This window comes from Bufo gargarizans, chromosome 3 (genome assembly GCF_014858855.1).
Source record: "Bufo gargarizans isolate SCDJY-AF-19 chromosome 3, ASM1485885v1, whole genome shotgun sequence".
Lineage (NCBI taxonomy): Eukaryota > Metazoa > Chordata > Amphibia > Anura > Bufonidae > Bufo > Bufo gargarizans.
In genome coordinates, this window is record NC_058082.1 from 164,374,821 (window position 1) to 164,395,758 (window position 20,938).

The following is a 20,938-nucleotide window of genomic DNA, read 5'->3' on the forward strand; positions in this document are numbered from 1 at the left end:
GCCCATCAAGACTCACTCTCATTTCATCAGTCCATAAAACCTTAGAAAAATCAGTCTTGAGATATTTCTTGGCCCAGTCTTGACGTTTCAGCTTGTGTGTCTTGTTCAGTGGTGGTTGTCTTTCAGCCTTTCTTACCTTGGCCATGTCTCTGAGTATTGCACACCTTGTGCTTTTGGGCACTGCAGTGATGTTGCAGCTCTGAAATATGGCCAAACTGGTGGCAAGTGGCATCTTGGCAGCTGCACGCTTGACTTTTCTCAGTTCATGGGCAGTTATTTTGCGCCTTGGTTTTTCCACACGCTTCTTGCGACCCTGTTGACTATTTTGAATGAAACGCTCGATTGTTCGATGATCAAGCAATTGCAATTTTAAGAGTGCTGCATCCCTCTGCAAGATATCTCACTATTTTTGACTTTTCTGAGCCTGTCAAGTCCTTCTTTTGACCCATTTTGCCAAATGAAAGGAAGTTGCCTAATAATTATGCACACCTGATATAGGGTGTTGATGTCATTAGACCAGACCCCTTCTCATTACAGAGATGCACATCACCTAATATGCTTAATTGGTAGTAGGCTTTCGAGCCTATACAAGCTTGGAGTAAGACAACATGCATAAAGAGGATGATGTAGTCAAAATACTCATTTGCCTAATAATTCTGCACTCCCTGTAGATAGCTGCAGATAATATTGTAGGTAGTATTCAGAGTTAGGGAGTTCTACACTTGAGACCCACGGTGCCAAGTACCTAAATTGCCCGGCTAAAAAGTACAAGAACAAATCTGGAAGGGCAGCCCCTCCCTTTTGCCAGCTCCTTTGTAGGGTCCCCAGTGCCAGTTTCCTTCTCTCCTTCCCCCACACAAAGGCGGCCATTAAAGAGTGTAAACGACTGAAAGGGTTTTTGGGGACTGGGGCACGCGTGTTCAAGTAGATACAAGGCTTTTAGGCATTTTGATCAAATTTAGCCTCCCCATGACAGATAGCCCCCCAAAAGTTTAGTTACTCTTTTTAAATAAGTCTTTATGACCTTTTAGTAATTTAGAAATAAGGTTTATTAGAAGGCACAAAGTGGAAGAAAAAGTACAATTTACAAACAGTCAACCCTTTGTGACAGAACGGCTGAATATGTTTAATAAAGACCAATTAAAAAAAATATGATTTTTCGCCCAAAATGAGTAAAATGCAACTGCAATGGTGAATATTTTCTAAGCATTAATAGGTTGCTTCATAATTTTTTTTAAATCCATAGGAAATAATTACGGTCACACTATTTTAGCTTTGCAATTTTACTGTGATTTGTGCATTATGGCAAGTCACAGTGTAGAGCGGACTTAAAAATATCCAATGTGATGCCTGTACGTGATGAATATATGATGTTTATCTATATATAGACACAGCTTATGGCTAGTCTGCCATGCTCACCTTTAGAATATCTTTTATGATCTTTTTCTCATCATGGAATCGAGCCTTCAGATCCTCCACATAAAACTTAAACAGATCAAGTGGGGTAGAGCCTGAAAAAGAAAAGATGACCTCAAGAACAGTCTCTACAAAATTATTTATTATAGCTGACCATAGACATGATGATTATTGTTCACAATCTGAGTGATATTTGTCTATGTATTACTGTCTATGGTAATGTACTAAACAATGGTTTTCTTGGACGAAGCACAACCAGCCATCCAATGTGTTGATTTTCAAAGGTAAGCGTGCTTACTGTTTGTGCTTTGTCCCAAAAAAACATGTAGGTCAATAGTAATGCACAATATTTTTCATAATATGAATATTTTATAAGGGGAAACTGTTTACTTCAGAATGTTCTAATGTAAAAAAAAAAAAATTGGAATGATGATATCGACCTTCTCTCTTATATTACGACTCCTCTGTAAGAAAAGACAACACAAGAAACATGACACTGGCTAACTAGGCTCAATTCCCCTTTCTTATTTCATATATAAATGTACTATAGCTTTTAAGGTGGTTTCCTGTCTACAATAAATACAGTTATTGCCTAACGATTTTGTAATATACTTTACTTACCTGTATCTTGAGATCGGAACTCCGGTCACATGAGCCCATCTAATAAACAACACAGTCCTTGCGCCAATGTCCTGTCCACTTCGTCTGTCTTCCATTCCAGAGCATGTCACCACCAAAGGACAGATTAAAAAAACTATTTACTGATTATGTTGGACATCTCCCTGGAGAATGTTCTTTCACATGACAGCGCCGTAGTGAGGATCTGTGTTTCATACTTACCTATCCACGTTTCTCGACGTCCCCCTGGTCTGGATCCTTCGTTGCAGTCAGGGTCATCACCAAGTGAGCAACTCAGCTTGTAACTTAGAGTTGTGGTGCCTAGCACACGTACTCAGGTGAGTACAATACCTAATGCCATATTGTAATACTATCCCTCCACAGTCCTACCCACCTGTAAGGAGTAAGGATTCTGGCACCTCCGACTTGACAGCCTACGGTGGTGACGTTCTCCGGACCAAAAGGCAGAAGAAGTGGTTGTGACGTTGGTGGAAGGACCTCCACCTTTAGTGGATGGGGTCATGTGACCAGAGTTGCACTCTTGAGATACAGACCATACAGGTAAGATGTAACAGTAGAAGATGTAACATTATTAGTCGCCTCCCTAGAAATAACAGATCACTCTCTTCTTAAAATTAGAATTCAAGGGTAAAGAGAATCACCTGTCTGTCCTAGCATGTTAGAAAAGCGAGTGTCAGTGCTTACTGACGGGTACAGCTCCATCCAAGTAGACATAGAGTGTAGCTGTCCTGTTTCATGCAGCTCATCAAGAAACACCTGCAAAAGGAACGTACAGAAGAACAGTGCTTTATCATTGTGTTAGAGAGGGATAAAAATAATGGGCTTCCGTACAGTATAACGGCATAGCACCACTATTTGCTGTCTTCACTATGAGAAGCTCTCATAACAAAACTATAAAATAAATCAAAGTAGCATTAAATGCAATGTGTTCCCCCCTCCCCAAGCATAAATAGTACTGCTGCCCCTGACCATATATCACTACGTTGTATGTCCATTCTCAACCCCACTCCCTCATTCCCACGATGTGCACCCACAAACCAGCACTGGAATACATTGAAATGAGTAATCCCAGAGTCCTCTCCATGATATCTGCATGCTCATGAGTCCTCACAATATATTCAAGCGGCAGTTTGCCAGTGCACAGAGGAGGAACAGGGGTGAGTATGGATATATAAATTAGGCTGGGTTCAAATCCCTTTTTTTCCCATCCATTTAAAGTATAGAAAAAATGTATACATTAAACGGATGCCTCAGACTGATGCCATGCAGTGGCATCCGTTCACCATAGAGTTCCATTGTGAAAAAAACTGTATACGTTTTTTTACCACTGTATACTTTTTTACTGCACTATGCAGGATACAAGAACTTGGTGTGCTGCGTTTTTGTATCCTTTTTTTTTTTTAAACATATGCATCAAACGGAGGCAAAAAACGTGATGTAAACCCACCCTTAGTCATCTGGAGTCAGGGTCAGCCATATTATTCATGTAGTACTGTATTTCATAGGGCTTGGGGAAGGAGAAAGACTCACTTTAACCCCCAACAGTCACATTAATATTGGAAACACCTTCCTGAAAATGTAACTTTTTTATTGTAGATTTTGAAATTATGTCTTAAATAAATATATGCAGCAAAAAAATCAGGAGACTGACATGCATTTTAACTTCTTAGTGACATAACTAATTTTAGCCTTAAAGGGGTTATGCCATGAGTGATGTAAAAAAAAAAAAAAAAAATCAGACATCATATATTACGTGACAATCTCTTTCTAACAAAGCTAGAACCAGCCCTGTACCTCACATGGATCCAGAGATCTCCCCATGCATTGCTCTGCTAGATTTATATCAAGCTGGCAGCAGTCCTTTCCCTGTTACTGCTAAGGCCTCTTTCACACTTGCGTTGTCTGGATGCGTGTACTCCACTTGCCGGAATTACACGCCGGATCCGGAAAAACGCGAGTGAACTGAAAGCATTTGAAGACTGATCCGTCTTCAAAATGCGTTCAGTGTTACTATGGCAGCCAGGACGCTATTAAAGTCCTGGTTGCCATAGTAGTAGTGGGGAGCGGGGGAGCGGTATACTTACAGTCCGTGCGGCTCCCGGGGCGCTCCAGAATGACGTCAGAGCGCCCCATGCGCATGGATGACGTGCCATGCGATCACGTCATTCAATGCGCCTGGGGCGCCCTGACGTCACTCTGGAGCGCCCCAGGAGCCGCACGGATGGTAAGTATGCTGCTCCCCGCTACACTTTACCATGGCTGCCAGGAACTTAGCGTCCCGGCAGCCATGGTAACCATTCAGAAAAAGCTAAACGTCGGATCCGGCAATGCGCCGAAATGACGTTTAGCTTAAGGCCGGATCCGGATCAATGTCTTTCAATGGGCATTAATTCCGGATCCGGCCTTGCGGCAAATCTTCGGGATTTTTGGCCGGAGCAAAAAGCGCAGCATGCTGCGGTATTTTCTCCGGCCAAAAAACTTTCCGGTCCGGAACTGAAGACATCCTGATGCATCCTGAACGGATTTCACTCCATTCAGAATGCATTAGGATAAAACTGATCAGGATTCTTCCGGCATAGAGCCCCGACGACGGAACTCTATGCCGGAAGAAAAGAACGCAGGTATGAAAGAGCCCTAAGGCTGGTTTCACACGGGCGTTGCGGAAAAATGTGCGGGTGCGTTGCGGAAACACCCGCGATTTTTCCGCGCGAGTGCAAAACATTGTCATGCGTTTTGCACTCGCGTGAGAAAAATCGCGCATGTTTGGTACCCAAACCCGAACTTCTTCACAGCAGTTCGGGCTTGGGATTGATGTTCTGAAGATTCTATTATTTTCCCTTATAACATGGTTATAAGGGAAAATAATAGCATTCTGAATACAGAATGCTTAGTATAATAGTGCTGGAAGGGTTAAAAAAAAATAAAAACGTTAACTCACCTTATCCCCAAGATCGTGTAGTTCCCGGTCGGTCTCTTCTCTAGCTGTGGGCTTGGGCTGAATGACCTTTGGTGATGTCAGATCACATGCTCCAATCACATGGTCCATCACCATGGTGATGGAGCATGTGATCTGACATCACCAAAGGTCCTTTAGCCACAGCTAAAGAAGAGACCGACCGGGAACTAGGCGATCATGGGGATAAGGTGAGTTAACTTTTTTATTTTTTTTAACCCTCCCAGCACCATTATACTAAGCATTCTGTAGTCGGAATGCTATTATTTTCCCTTATAACCATGTTATAAGGGAAAATAATACAGTGAATAGACTGTCACCTAGAACCCATGCGTGAAAATCGCACCGCATCCGCACTTGCTTGCGGATGCGTGCGATTTTCACGCAACCCCATTCATTTCTATGGGGCCTGCGTTACGTGAAAAACGCAGAATATAGAACATGCTGCGATTTTCACGCAACGCATAAGTGATGCGTGAAAATCACCGCTCATGTGAACAGCCCCATAGAAATGAATGGGTCAGGATTCAGTGCGGGTGCAGTGCGTTCAACTCACGCATCGCACCCGCACGGAAATCTCGCCCGTGTGAAAGGGGCCTAAGGCTTCAAAGAGAAGATAGGGCTGGTGACAGTTGAAGATTTAAACAGACGGCAAGTGGCGCTATACAGATACATTTTATTGAATAGCTCACTGGCTATACCAAATTTTTCATTACATGCAATTACAATAGTATTCAGATTCAGGTGCCGGTTTGAAAAAGGTAGAATATTTTTGCTGGCACAACCCCTTTTAGGACCAGTAACATTTTTCCTCTTCTGTATGACACTGGGTCATCATTCTTTTATTTTTTCTTCATTTAGCTATATGAAACCTTGAATTTTGCAGGAAGAAATGTAGTTTTTCTTAACCATTTTTTTTTTTGATGGGGTAATTAAAAAACTGCAATTTTAACATTATTTTGGGGGATTTATTTTTATGGCATTCACTGTGTGGCATAAATATGATTTATGGGTCCGTATGATTGTCAAATTTATGCTAGAATACTTGCACAATAAAAACACTTGTTTTTAGAAAATGATCTGTTTTTATGTTGCTGCATTCCAAGAATCCAAGATTCAGTAAAAAAAAAATTCTGATGACATAACTGTGTGAGGGCTAATATATTAGATTTCTCTCTATTAATAATGCTTATCATGAGAGGGGATTTTTTTTTTCTGTTCCTGCAGCTTGTCAGTTCCCCCACTAACCCCTCTCTTCCTTCAACCTGCCTGAAATCACAGCCAGCTGATGAAGGGAAGGCTGCTTTAACCTTTCAGATCTTGGGCTATGTATCACTTAGATATGTGGGCCTGGTCTTATCTGAGTTTTGGTCTTTTCTTTGAAAGCTGAGAATCTAAGCTTTAAATTGAGACCAGGATCAAAACACTATCTCGGGTCGGGAGTGAATAGCAACTGAAATCTGCTATCACTTTAAGCTACTATTATTCCCGACCCGATTTCTAAAGGCTATATCTCATGATGTAGTTATGAGATAATTCTGTGATCCTGGTCTAGTTTTAATGTTTAGATTGCCAGACACAGCCCGAGATATGAAGGATTAAAGCAGCCCTCCCCCTCACCGGCTGTCCAACCTCTGTTCAGGCTGAACTGTTAGGTCCTTTTCCCAAAGCCTCAGTAAAACTGCTAGGGGGTTAATGCACATAAAACATCATGCACTTTGTGTAACTGAAAACGTAGTAAATAGAAAAAGGCATGTGAGCCGCATTGAATGTTATTTATGGAATATGTATGACCAACTTAGGATGTACCTGAAAAGATTCACGATTTTTACGCTGCTGGCGCCTTTCACGAAGCCGACTTTTTTCCTTTTCTTCAGTTTCGTCTTTTTCCAGAGCTCGGATATGCTCCTCAAAGCAAATAAGTGCATCTTCTTTATCCATATCTACAAAAAAATATCAAGTGACTACAGCACCTAGCATTTACAAGAGTACCACCAACTTAGTAAGAGTCTGAAGAACCTGCCACTGTTGAATCCTTCACTCTCTCATCGGTTTTCCTTTGTTATGTACTCACTCTGCAGTTCTTCATCCTCAGCAAACATTGGATTATCCATTAGGTACTGCTGAGCTTCTGACCATGTTGTTTGGAAACTAACATTGCTCATATTATCCAAGATATTTTTCAGTGCTTGAACATTGCGTTTCCTCAGCTGCTTTGCTTGTTCCTAGACAGATATAAAACAAACCTTGCTTCCAGCTTTCAGCTGCACTAGGTCCAAAAAAAAACTGGCATAGTTCTGATTGCTCTTAGGTCAGCATCCCATACTGAAGTTCCCTGAAGGAGAAAAACTCAAGGGCATTCTGATTATCATTACAACAACTAACTAGACTGAACTAACTAGTGTTGAGGACCTAGCCAACAGTGGCTCCACCATGAGAGACTTGCTGTGACCAAATACAACACGGTTGCCCATTGATCTGATTGGACAAATTTTGCAACAAAGCATTGTCATTGGATGTTTTGTGCATGTTTTGCAAAATGGGGGTTTATGGACGAAAACCTCCCAAGCAAATGTCACACAGAGATCATGTTGCAAGTGAAAAGGGTCAGAAATTAGACATGTTGTACAGTATATGAAACTAGTCACCTTTTCTTTTTTTGCCAAAAAGAAGAGTACATCATCGTAAATTTCTTTGCGATCTCTTTCTGGAACAACTGACCACACTTCTTGTTCTCCAAACATTTGCTCAGCTTTCCTACAAAAAACAGACATATTTGATGACATGGTTTTACAAAGAGCGCTAAGGCTTCACAATATGACGGCTGCCATAGATGACAGTGCCCCTGAATCCTTATACACAGCCTTACTTGCTTAAACCCAGTGGTGCTCTGTATTTTCCTGCCTTTAACTTCTGACAGGTTCCACTGTCAGGCATACTAGCTTTTATGGGGCTGCTTTTTATGTCACTCATCACCAGAGAGCCCACCCTTGTTTCTGAGGTCTCCCTGGTAGTCTAGTTAGAAAACCTACTAGTCATCTTTCTGATTATGTGAGACATGATTGAACGAATCTATGCATGTACAATATGGAACATGATTTGGTATCAATTAGTTCATCAAGGATGTGTCAGACCGACCAGGGACTTACATTAGAACCCTAAGCATCCATACACAAGTTCAGCTAGTAGAAGTTCCAATGGTGACATCAATAAGTGTGTAAGTAGCTACTTAGATTTCAATAGAAATCAATATATCTAAAAGCCCAGGACATGACTGCATAAAATAATGGTTATACATTAAGGGGGATTCATCAAGATTAGCGCTTTCTGCACCAGTCTTGATATCCCCTGCGCTGCTGGAGGGTGTGCCTAATTTATAACGAGGTGCAGGCCTTATCACAAATTAGGCGTATTCTCTGGCAGTCATTGCGCCTAAGCAGAAATCTAAGACAGCTCAGAGCTGCCGTAGATATGTGGCTTAATTTGCGCCATAAAACTGGTCTAAATGGAGATAAGTTTGTCTCTGCTATTGTTCACGCCCCTTTTCTACCCTTGTCATGCCGCCTATTAGAAAAGTGGTGACAATGGTGTAAAAAGAGGCACTTGCAATTTTTTTAAAAGTCGCATTTAAAAAAGTCACAAACACACAGCTTGTGACTTTTTGAAGCCATTTTTATGATAAATTTTCCCCCCCTAGGTGTTTTACAAACAAATGTTGCCCTTCCGGGAAGATATAAGTGAGGGACATGACCGTGTGGAGTCACTGTGGGTAGAAATACATAGAGGCAAAAACAATAATAAAATACAAATAAGAGTTTATTATAAGCCACCTATTATACCAGAGTCCACAGAAATTCTACTACTAAATGAGATAGATGAGGCGTCAGATCATAATGAGGTCGTTATTATGGGGAACTACTACCCAGATATAGACTGGGAAACTGAAAGCTGTAGACCTCATAAAGAAAACAGGTTTTTGGCAATAACCAAAGACAATTACCTCTCCCAACTGGTTCAGGACCCGTCTAGAGGGACCACCATACTGGACTTAGTATTAACCAATAGACCTGACAGAACAACAGATGTGCAGGTTGGGGGGACACCTGGGAAATAGTGACCATAAAGTAATAACCTTGAATTGTCATTCAAGAGAAAGTTTCTTCAGGGAGGAACAAAATTACTAAACTTCAATAAGCTAAATTTAGCCAACTAACAGAGGCCATAGGCCTAACTAACCGGGACAAAGTCCTCAAAAATAAAAATACAGCCACAAAATGGGATATTTTTAAAAGCATCCTAAAATCTAATTGTGAGAGGTACATACCGTATGGGAATAAAATGTTAAAGGGGTTATCCCACTTCATCTTTTTATACTTACCTGCTGCCACCGGGCCGTTCACTTCCTGGATTCTGGCTGGGGGCGGGCTTCATCTTGATTGAAGTCTTATCCTGGCTGGCCCGCTTGCTGGGCTGAACGCGCACGCCGCCGCGCATGCGCCTTGGTGACTTATTTCTGGCCAGTATAGTACAGAGCCGGCATGCGTGTTCGCAGCTCTGTACTATTCTGGCCGGGAAGTAGTCACCGTCGGGCATGCGCGGCAGTGTGCGCGTTCAGTACAGCGAGCAGCCCGGCCAGGAGAAAAGAAGGAGTCTTCTGTGCAAGCGCCGCCATTGGGATTCTGGAGAAGAGCGGTGGCCGTAACCAGGGGAGACCGAGTCACAACAATAAGGTAAGCGGGGATGAATTTTATCCTAAACGGTGGGAATTTGTTAATCAAGTATATTTACAAAAATGATCACTATCAAATCATTAACAGATTTAGGCCTCTTTCACACTTGCGTTGTCCGGATACGGCGTGTACTCCACTTGCCGGAATTACACGCTGGATCCGGAAAAACGCAAGTGAACTGAAAGCATTTGAAGACAGATCCGTCTTCAAAATGCGTTCAGTGTTACTATGGCAGCCAGGACGCTATTAAAGTCCTGGTTGCCATAGTAGTAGAGGGGAGCAGGGGAGCGGTATACTTACAGTCCGTGCGGCTCCCGGGGCGCTCCAGAATGACGTCAGAGCGCCCCATGCGCATGGATGACGTGCCATGCGATCACGTGATCCATGCGCTTGGGGCGCCCTGACGTCACTCTGGAGCGCCCGGGAGCCGCACGGACGGTAAGTATGCTGCTCCCCCGCTCCCCACTACACTTTACCATGGCTGCCAGGACTTTAGCGTCCCGGCAGCCATGGTAACCATTCAATGGTTACCATTTCAATGGGCATTAATTCCGGATCCGGCCTTGCGGCAAGTCTTCAGGATTTTTGGCCGGAGAAAAAAGCTCAGCATGCTGCAGTATTTTCTCCGGCCAAAAAACGTTCCGGTCCGGAACTGAAGACTTCCTGATGCATCCTGAACGGATTTCTCTCCATTCAGAATGCATTAGGATAAAACTGATCAGGATTCTTCCGGCATAGAGCCCTGACGACGGAACTCTATGCCGGAAGAAAAGAACGCAAGTGTGAAAGAGCCCTTAACAGTGATCATTATGATGGGATAACCCCTTTAAGGAACAAGAAAAAACTATGTGGATAGATAGAACTGTAAAGAAAGCATTTAAATCACTAAAACAGGATGGTAGTGAGGAAGCACTGAAAAACTATAAGGAAAAAAATAGAATATGTAAAAACAAATAAAAGCAGCCAAACTAGAGACCGAGAGATTAATTGCCAAAGAGAGCAAAACTAACACTAAAATGTTCTTCAATTATATAAATGGTAAAAAGTATAAATATGAATGTGTCGGCCCTTTACAAAGTAATGAGGGGGGAGTTGCAGAGAGTGATGAGGAGAAAGCAAAGCTATTAAATATTTTTTTTTCTCCACTGTATTCACTGAGAAAAATAAACTCAGATGAAATGCAGAATGTCAAAGTAAATTCCCTATTAAAAGTGCCCTGTCTGACCCAGGAAGAAGTACAGCGGCGTCTTAAAAAGATTAAAATAAACAAATCGCCAGGACCAGATGGCATACACCCCCGTATCCTAAGAGAATTAAGTAAGCCAGACCCTTATTTCTGATATTTAAGGACTCTATACTGACAGTGAGTGTTCCACAAGATTGGCGCATAGCAAATGTGGTGCCAATATTCAAAAAGGCTCCAAAAATAGAGCCTGGAAACTATAGGCCAGTAAGTTTAACATCTGTCGTGGGTAAAGTGTTTGAAGGTTTTCTAAGAGATGCTATCTTGGAGTACCTCAATGAAAATAAGCAAATAACACCATATCAGCATGGCTTCATGAGGGATCGGTCATGTCAAACTAATTTAAGCAGTTTCTATGAGGTAAGTTCTAGACTTGACAGCGGCGAATCAATAAATGTCGTGTATCTGGACTTCTCCAAAGCATTTGACACTGACCACATAAAAGGATAGTATATAAAATGTGAATGCTCGGACTCTGAGAAAATGTCTGTATGTGGTAAGTAACTGGCTGAGTGATAGAAAACAGAGGATGCTTATTAACGTTACACACTGAGATTAGGTCGCTGTCACTAGTAGAGTACCTCAGGGGTCAGTATTGGGCCCTATTCTCTTCAATATATTTATTAATGATCTTGTAGAAAGCTTGCACAGTAAAGTATCAATTTTTGAAGATAACACAAAACTGTGTAACGTAATTAACACTGAAGAGGACAGTATACTACTACAGATGGATCTGGATAGATTGGAGGCTTGGGCAGAGAAGTGGCAGATGAGGTTTAAACACTGACAAATGTAAGGTTATGCACATGGGAAGGAATAATACTGGGTAACAATGACGTGGAAAAGGACCTATGAATTTTTGTGAACAGCAAACTAAGCTGTAGAAACCAGTGTCAGGCAGCTGCTGCCAAGGTCAATAAGATAATGGGTTGTATCAAAAGGGGCATAGATACCCGTGATGAGAACATAGCCCTACCACTTTACAAATCACTAGTCAGACCACACATGGAGTACTATGTACAGTTCTGGGCTCCTGTGAACAAGGCAGACATAGCAGAGCTGGAGAGGGTTCAGAGGAGGGCAACTAAAGTAATAACTGGAGTGGGTGGACTACAGTACCCAGAAAGATTATCAAGATTAGGGTTATTCACTTTAGAAAAAAGACGACTGAGGGGAGATCTAATTAATATGTATAAATATATCAGGGGACAGTGCAGAGATCTCTTCCATCATCTGTTTATCCCCAGGACTGTGACTGTGACGAGGGGACATCCTCTGCGTCTGGAGGAAAGAAGGTTTGTACACAAACATAGAAGAGGATTCTTTACGGTAAGAGCAGTGAGACTATGGAACTCTCTGCCTGAGGAGGTGGTGATGGTGAGTACAATGAAAGAGTTTAAGAGGGGCCTGGATGTATTTCTGGAGTGTAGTAATATTACAGGCTATAGCTACTAGAGAGGGGTCGTTGATCCAGGGAGTTATCTGATTGCCTGATTGGAGTCGGGAAGGAATTTTTTTCCCCCTTTAAGTGAGGAAAATTGGCTTCTACCTCACAGTTTTTGTTTTTTGCCTTCCTCTGGATCAACTGGCAGGATAATAGGCCGAACTGGATGGACAGATGTATTTTTTCTTATATTTCTTATATACTATGCTAACTATGCTAAATAATGAGATACATTCCCTGAATGGTTATACAGATTAGCTCACGAAAAAGCAGGCCGTCCTAGCAATAGTATGACAAGAAGAACGAGCAAGTGGATTGTTTTTTTAATTACCCACAAGTCACAAAAGATGCTGAAAGTGATCTCCGTTCATATTATGTTGGCTGATACGGCTTGTGATGCTGCGGATAGTGTTTGTGATGTTCTCCTTAAATTCATCCAGGGGATGTGCACTGGTAGCAGACACTTTCCCCGCAGATAAAAATCACATGTGTTCAAGTCTGAAGAACGTGGTGGCCATAACCCCTTGCTAACAGTTCATGAACCATGCCAGTGAGTTCTGTGAGGTGTGGCATGTCTCTCATCTTGTTGGAAAAAGCAGGACATTTTTTCTTCTGCCAAGTCACTGTTGAAGAGCTGCAAACGGTATCAGCCAACATAATCCGACGTGCCCAAAGATGCATAGACGTGAACGGGGACCACTTTCAGCATCTTTTGTGACTTGTGGGCAATTAAGGAAAATCAATCCACTTGCTTGTGCATCTTGTCATACGATCGCTGGAGGTGGGCTACTTTTTGTGGGCCACCCTGTACTTTAGATTTCAAGAACTGGGCTGTTTGCTATGTTTATAGAATTTGCCACTGTCCTGAAGAAAGTACCATAATTTCTAGAAATGGTTGATAACTGTAAAATGAATGATTTTCCTAATGTGCAGTATTAAGGTTTAGCTCTCTGTTTCTCTGATACTATAGTGTGACGGCTCCTAAAAAAAACTTTCATTGTCATGGATAACAGGGATGGATTGGGAACTTTAAGTGGCCCTGGAAAAAGAAAACTTTAAGTGGTCCCATGTTGTAGGCAGATCCAAATTGACAGAAGGTGGGCATCAGAAGTAGCCAGGGGCAGCTATACCATATTGCAAAATATCGCCCCAGCAAAACCAAATACCACAGTGCAGCACAATATATTTCCCCAAAAGTTGCCCCTCTGTGGTGCCCATTAATAGCTGCCATTTTCTGTTTTCCTCCTCCTGCAGTAGTCTCTGATTAGGATATGGAACAGGGGGCTTGGCAGGTGAGATGCGGGCCACAGTCACACATGACTACCTGATTCTCAGAGTTAATTACTGCCGAGTGCTCATTATGTACTCGGCCAGCTGCAGAGTGGAGGGCTTGTTGGCCCCTTGGGCATCGGCCCCACCGGAAAATTTTCCTGTAGGATCTATGGCCAGTCCGCTCCAAATAGTGATTTGAAACAGAACAGTGCAGAAAGAAAACATCCGTGAAACATGGCTTCCAGTCCTGGGCTAAACTGGTGCTTCAACATGGGGATGTGATGGATAATCAGAAATAAAAGGTGGCAGCGTACGGGGCAGAATTAAAGGGGTATTCCCATTTCTGCCATTCATTGTTGAGAACAGAAAGAAAATGTCCTGTACTTGGTTGCATAATGCAGACCACAGACCCATTAAAGTCAATGAATCGTCAAAAAGACATATGCAACACAGACATCATCCATATTTTGTGGACTGCAAAATACATACTGTTGTGTACATAAGGCCTTTAGCTTTAATATTATAAATAACTTTGCAATTAAACTGCACCACTAATCCCTGTACAAATACAAGGTAAAGTAGCAGTTGTCCAGCTCCCTCACTCCTATCCCCAGTGGTTGGAAGGTAAACCAAACCAAATATAAAGTCCATTGTCAGCACTATATATTGAACAGGTACTATATATAAAGAAACAAATTGATTCAAAAAGTTGTCCTTTGCATTTTTATTTCTGATAAAACTTTAGTACCTGTATCGTGTGGTTGACGTCATCTTTTCGTGCTGCTCTAAGAAACTCTGCAGCTTCTCTTTAGCCTCCTTAGCCCTGAGTCTAGTTTCCTCCTTCTCTTCTTTTTCACGCTGAGACTTGTAAGCATTGAATGTCTGCTTCTTTTCACTCAGTTTTGGCAGTGCACTGCGCAAAAATACATTTCCATTACCCCACAACAGAGTATATTGCCCAGGACTAACAAACTAGACAAAGTGGAGTATGTTGGGGCCAAAGGCAATGCTCTTGTTGTTCAGAATATAAACCTGCAGTCTTTTTTTTCCTAACAATTTATCTGCAGCTGAATGGGATAACATAAGGGGAAAAAACATATACTCACTATTAAAATCCCCTGCTAATGTGTAGGGACAGAGATAGGGAACCTTTTTCTAATATACTTTATTTAGGGAAATCGTATATATTAGCGGTGCTCTCTCAATTGAGAGTTGCTAAGGGACATCCATCTTCCTAATATAGCACAGTACAGTACTGACGGGAAGACGGTCTGGGCTGTCCCTATATACTGTATAACAGCTCCCCCTGCCTCTCTGCATTACCTGTAACCAGCGCTTACCGCTCACTTAGGCATCTCTCCCGGCAGCTGGTTAATTACTCAGCCTGCCAGGAATACAGGAGAAAAGCTCACTGACAGCGTTGGCCACGCGGATCAGTGAGCAAGAATTAAAGGGGTTATTGAATAGTGCAAATACCCCCCCACAATGCCCGGGCCACTCCTATAAACTATACTTACCGGGTCCCCGGCACCCGCATCCCTCCAGATCCCTGCTCGGCCACCGCTGCATCTACCCGTCGTGCGAATAAAGACATCTGGCGATGGGGTGGTGCATCCAACAGCAGACAGTGACCTACCTCCCTAGCATTGCGGGTGACGCTTTTCACACAAAAATATAAATCAATCTGCTTGGCTTCTCCTGCACTATAGCATGGTGCTTTCAGATTGCATTGCATTTTGAAGTGACAGGTCCTCTTTAAGATTGAAATTGCAACACCAAGAAGTAACAGTTGTGGAATTATGGAAATCACAGAATTAATGTTAATGATATGGATCGGAAATGATAAAAAATGGAAACAAATATTAGAAACATCTTCATTTATTCCAGTATGAATGCCAGAAATACATGCACTTACATCACCTGGCATGCTATCAATAAGGATATTGTTCTGCATGCAAATCATCAAGATCGGATGCTGGTAGCCCCCTTTGCTATTGCCGACCAAGACTTCTCAGATGTGATTGACAGGAGAGAAGTCCGGAGATGGTGCAGCTTAGGGTAGCGCGTTTAGGCTACACAGTCTCATAGTAACATAAGCAAAACACAGTCTGGCATTGTCTTTTTGAAAAATGGCTCCAGGGACATGTTAGTAAAATGGCTGTACCACTGGTTCCACAATCAAATCAATCTAACACCAAGCTAACAGTGTACCTAAAATGAAGATGAGAGGAGTAGGACCGGTGTGACATTGCCTTGTGAAGGCCTCTTTATGCCCACATAGTCTCCAGATCAATCTCCAGCTCTCATTGTGTCAGAGACAAAAGCAGGACTCGTTGCTGTAGAGGCTAGACCAGTGATGGCGAACCTTTTAGAGACTGAGTGCCCAAACCGCAACCCCAAAACCCCCTTATTTATCGCAAAGTGCCAACGTGGCAAGTTAACCTGAATCCTAAAGTCCAATATAATATATCTTTCATGTACTTTATCATGTAGTAGCTATAATAGCCTGTCTACATTCAGTGCGCTGCCTGTGCTGTTCATGGTGCGTCCTGCGCTGATGAATGGCAGGAAAGCTCTAAGGCATATTGGTACACTCAGACTTTTTCCAGGGTGTGGGTGCCCACAGAGAGGGCTCCGAGTGCCGCCTCTGGCACCCGTGCCATAGGTTCGCCATCACTGGGCTAGACCATTCCAGCCTCCACTGCCATTGTGCTGTGTACTATGATAGCTTTTGAGACCAGTGGCGTGAGGTTAATGGAACACCTGTAGCTGGACATCTGGCTCGTAGCCCATTCTTGTGTAGTTGTGATGGTTTGTGTAGAGACTGTTTGCCGTCCTAGACTTGGGATGTGAACTCTATTTCACTTGCAGAACAGAATGGATCACTAGGTGCCATTCTTCTAAACAGACGATCCATCAGTGCAGAGGTTCACCTATGTGCACCTCTTCATTCCAGTTCATTATTGTTCTCCCAACCACCGGGACCCACAACGTTAAACAGTGCTAACATTTCGGCCAAGGGGTGTAGTGATTTGCCACAGTGATAAACCAAGTATCTTAGTTCAAGGATTCTGTCCCTCTCAGTTTCTTACAAGTGGCCATAACTGATATACTGGCGAACAGGAGTAATCGCATCCCACATGACTTGATCCAATTTTTTAGGTTTCATGTGGTTAAAAAAAACTTTGCTTTCACTATGGCTTTTATGCCCCTCCCACATGCAACAGATTGGAGCTAGGTGTTTGAAAATGTGATCACCTGCAGATTTTAGTGACACCTGCTTCCTTAATTTGCATAATCTTACAACTTGTTCTTGGTGTTGCAGTTTCAAGGTTGAGTAGTGTACATGGTGAAGCAATTATGTGTTATATTGATATGTGGCCACAGCACAAAAAATTTAAAGGGGTTCTGCAGTTTGTTTTAACTGATGATCTATCCTCTGGATAGATAATCAACATCTGAACAGCGGGGGTCCGACACCCGGGACCCCCGCTGATCAGCTGTTTGAGAAGGCAGCGGCGCTCCAGCAGTGCTGCGGCCTTCTCACTGTTTACCGCTGGCCCAGTGAGGTCACGACTTGTATCAACTGGCCTGGGCGGGGCTAAACTCTGTTCACTTGAATAGAGCTTAGCCCCGCCCAGTTGATACAAGTCGTGACATCACTGGGCCAGCGGTAAACAGTGAGAAGGCCGCGGTGCTGCTGGAGCGCCACTGCCTTCTCAAACAGCTGATCGACGGGGTCCCGGGTGTCGGACCCCCGACGATAGGATGCTGATGAGCTATCCAGAGGATAGATCATCAGTTAAAACAAACTGTAGAACCCCTTTAAGCACAGCCCAACGTGGGACTATTGGACTGGCAGTGCCAGTTGCACTAGATAGGTTTTCACCTCTACCAGCTATACTCCACAGGGGCTTCACAAACACTTACAAATCGGTGTGACGCGTTGAGACGGAACTCCAGCTGAGATGCAAAAAATAATAATGCTCGAGCACTGCCGTACATAAAATCTTCATTTCAAAAGCCGATAAAATGTTGACATGTTTTGGGCTACACCATTTTGTAAAAGGGCTACTGTAGCCCAAAACACGTCAACAAAAATCCGGTTTTATGTACGGCAGTGCTGGAGCATTTTTTCTATATGCTTTTTTCCAAATGTGATCCCATATCCAGCTCCCAATTTGTATGTTTTTTTAATACTGAAAACCACTTTCAGGTTATTTACAAGCAATCACTGAAAAATTATGAACCTAAGTAGCAACTGATCCATTCAACTGTCAATGTCAAATGTGTTTTGGCTGAGCCACAATTTCATGTCTTGCTAAGATCTATAAGTCTAAGATGAAGGTGACACTTAGAAACATAGAGATATGGCTCTTACCTATATCGTGGATCATTTATAATCATTTTCATTGCTTGCTCCCAAGATGCATTAGAAGGAACACCCTAAACAAGTAATAATCCAATATAAGTTGTTCTTTATGGAGGTGCTTGGACCTATTATTTACATTTTTTTTAATCAGATAATTTTTATTCGTTTTTCAGAGGTAAAAAATAAAATATGAATATCATTGCACATACATATTACAGTATGAGATATGCATAATCTCTGTTAATTGATACATATTATCAAAGCAGTATCACACCTTATGCATATTATCTAACAACAGTGCAAGATATTAATATGATTTTCTATCAGTGAAGAATGGTATCTATCATGACAAATTCCCTCTTAAAACCCTCAACCCTCATCAAACTCCCCCACCCCCCTCCCCCCAGGCGATGAAGCGGGCATGACATCAACCGTACAGTTGATATCCATAGGATAACCATCATTCCTTGAGTACCATACCAGATCTCCAATCATATAGGCCCTCCCATGTATGACTTACATTCACAGGCATGAGCACATGTATACATAGCACTATACTGCCTTCGTATAAAAGCAACTCCATAGTGAGAGGCCTAATTACATTGCACCAGTCCTATAGTCCACCCTGGACCTATTATTTTAGATTGATATGAGATTCACATTCTTCACAATGGCGTCAGGTTTTTCATCATGAGTGTTTGTTTTTTTTACTCCCACTGGGTCTACAGTAATCTTTTTTCGCATGCAATGTAAACTGAAATTTTGAAAAAGCAATAAAAACCCGCATTAAAAGAACTAACCAAAGGGTGAACAACGAAATTACAGAAGATTGGTAGTGAAGGGTCTCTAAAGGGCTCATGCACATTATATTCAGTTGACAACTGTGATCCTATGGAAGAAGGTTGCATGAGGCCAATATTACTCCAAGACACGTTGGCGATTTACTATGCTAATTGACTGGAAATATCATAGGTTCCTGGGCAATCGGCTTGCAGTACTGCAAGTGTAATCTTTTATATGCAGCTCAGATACAAGTGGTTTTCAAAGGCCCCAGAAGTGTTTTAAAGCCTGTCACTTGTATATCTTACCTTATCCTTCAGAAGTTCTTTAAATAATTGCTTAGCTTCTTCTTTTGTGCTCCAGTGATAAAATTGTTTCTCCGGTTCCACTTTGCTATCTTCTATTAGCAGGCTATCGCTTTAAAACATCAGGAAAAAAAAAATATTGATCAGCTACATATACCAATTTCAAGTATTTAGCTATGCTACATTTATATCTAGGCACTGTCATAACATAATCAAATCACAGTGGTAAAATGTAAAGGGGTTTCTGGGTGTTTAATACTGATCAGCTATCCTCAGGATAGGTCACCAGTATGTAATCGGTGGGGGTCCGGCACCTACTGCTGATCAGCTGCTTGAGGAAGCTGTGGCTCATGAGCACCACGGCCTCTTACAGCTTACCAAGCACAGCGCTGTCCGACTGAATGGGACTGAGCTGCGCCTTGTCCATGTGACCAATGAATGTGACATCACTGGCCTAGGAAGAGTCTCTTCAAACAGCTAATCGGCAGGGGGCCGGAAGTTGGATGCCTACAGATCACCTATCATGAGGATAGGGCATTAGAATTAAACACTCAAAGAAGCCCTTTAAGTAGTTGTTGACTGCCAGACAAAACGTCTGGTGGTCCGCATATGACTCTACAAGGACATTTGTGAACATCCTATGCTCCGATGCGCTCCCTTGCCCTGTGCTAAATCGCGCAGGGCACGGGCTCTTTTGTTTTCAATAACACACTGCCGGGAGGTAACTTCCGGCCGGCAGTGTGTTCGTTGACGTCACCGGCTCTGAGGGGCGGGCTTTAGCTGTTTTACTGGCTAGAGCAGAGCTAAATCCCGCCCATCAGTGCCGGTGACATCACCGGGGTTCCTGGCAGCCCCATGGAGAGCCCTGGTACGTCACCAGATCTTCAAAAAATGCCTTTGCCCTGTGCAATTTAGCGCAGGGCAAAGGAGAGCATCGGAGCATGAACTGCTCCGATGCTCATGTCAGGGGGGCTGCGGGGTGAAAATAGAGGAATGTCCGGGTTCAGCTCTGAACCCGGACAACCCCTTTAATTATCATCCCTGCCGCCCTAATCGCTGTATTCACGTCGGTTTTCCTGGTCCTTTTATATTGATGGTCCGTCCTCAATATCTAATCGACAGGGTCCAAAACACTGCATTTCCACCGATCAGAAGACCCCAAAGAGCTACAGCTAGATCCACTGTGTATAGCAGACAAAGCTGGTTACTGCATTGCTGCTCCTAATAGTGAATGGGAGTACGCTGCCATACCAGCTGATCAGCAAGAGGGTGGGGGTGGGGTTAGGTGTTGGGACCCCGCTGTTCAGATATTGATGACCTATCCTGAGGATAGGACATCAATATAGAAGGACAGGATATCCCTTTTCACAGATCAATGGCCTCACCTATTAATCAGCTCCTTCTGGTTAACTGTGGCATCCTCTTGTGACGTTTCTGTTTCAATGGTGTTAGCTGTCTCTGGTAAACTGGGCGGCAGCATAAATACCTCTTCAGTAGGTGCCATTTCAGTGTCAGACAAAGCTGCAGTAGAGCGAGGACTGGAGGCTGCAGACTTACTTTCATGATCAATTCTGTAAATATTTCAACACAATCCATTTTAAATACTTGCTTATTTTCTCACACTACTTTATTCACATTAGTCAGATGAGCTAAAACTTGTCATGACATAAAATTATAAAATTAGTGAGTGATTGATGTTAAAGGGGTATTCCTACTGTGGGGGTTCGCTCTGATAGGCAGGTTAGCGGACGCAGTATAGAGGCAACAACAAAGTATTTTAATTA

At 42.7% G+C, this 20,938-nt stretch overlaps 1 protein-coding gene across 14 annotated transcripts in view; it reads right to left on the minus strand.

Annotated features, from left to right (window-relative positions):
- PRPF40B (pre-mRNA processing factor 40 homolog B) overlaps positions 1 to 20,938 on the minus strand; it is an 88,568-nt gene that overhangs the window by 26,841 nt on the left and 40,789 nt on the right. For 12 of the 14 annotated variants that reach the window (XM_044288229.1, XM_044288228.1, XM_044288226.1 and 9 more), the window contains 9 exons: positions 20,540 to 20,725; positions 19,158 to 19,266; positions 18,079 to 18,143; positions 14,446 to 14,610; positions 7,657 to 7,765; positions 7,083 to 7,233; positions 6,818 to 6,951; positions 2,697 to 2,811; positions 1,420 to 1,511 (listed from right to left, as the gene is read on the minus strand). In XM_044288229.1, coding sequence (XP_044144164.1) covers positions 1,420 to 1,511; positions 2,697 to 2,811; positions 6,818 to 6,951; positions 7,083 to 7,233; positions 7,657 to 7,765; positions 14,446 to 14,610; positions 18,079 to 18,143; positions 19,158 to 19,266; positions 20,540 to 20,725 — 1,126 coding nt within the window. The remainder of the gene's footprint in view (positions 1 to 1,419; positions 1,512 to 2,696; positions 2,812 to 6,817; positions 6,952 to 7,082; positions 7,234 to 7,656; positions 7,766 to 14,445; positions 14,611 to 18,078; positions 18,144 to 19,157; positions 19,267 to 20,539; positions 20,726 to 20,938) is intronic. The other 2 variants (XM_044288231.1, XM_044288230.1) reach the window with 1 other exon arrangement.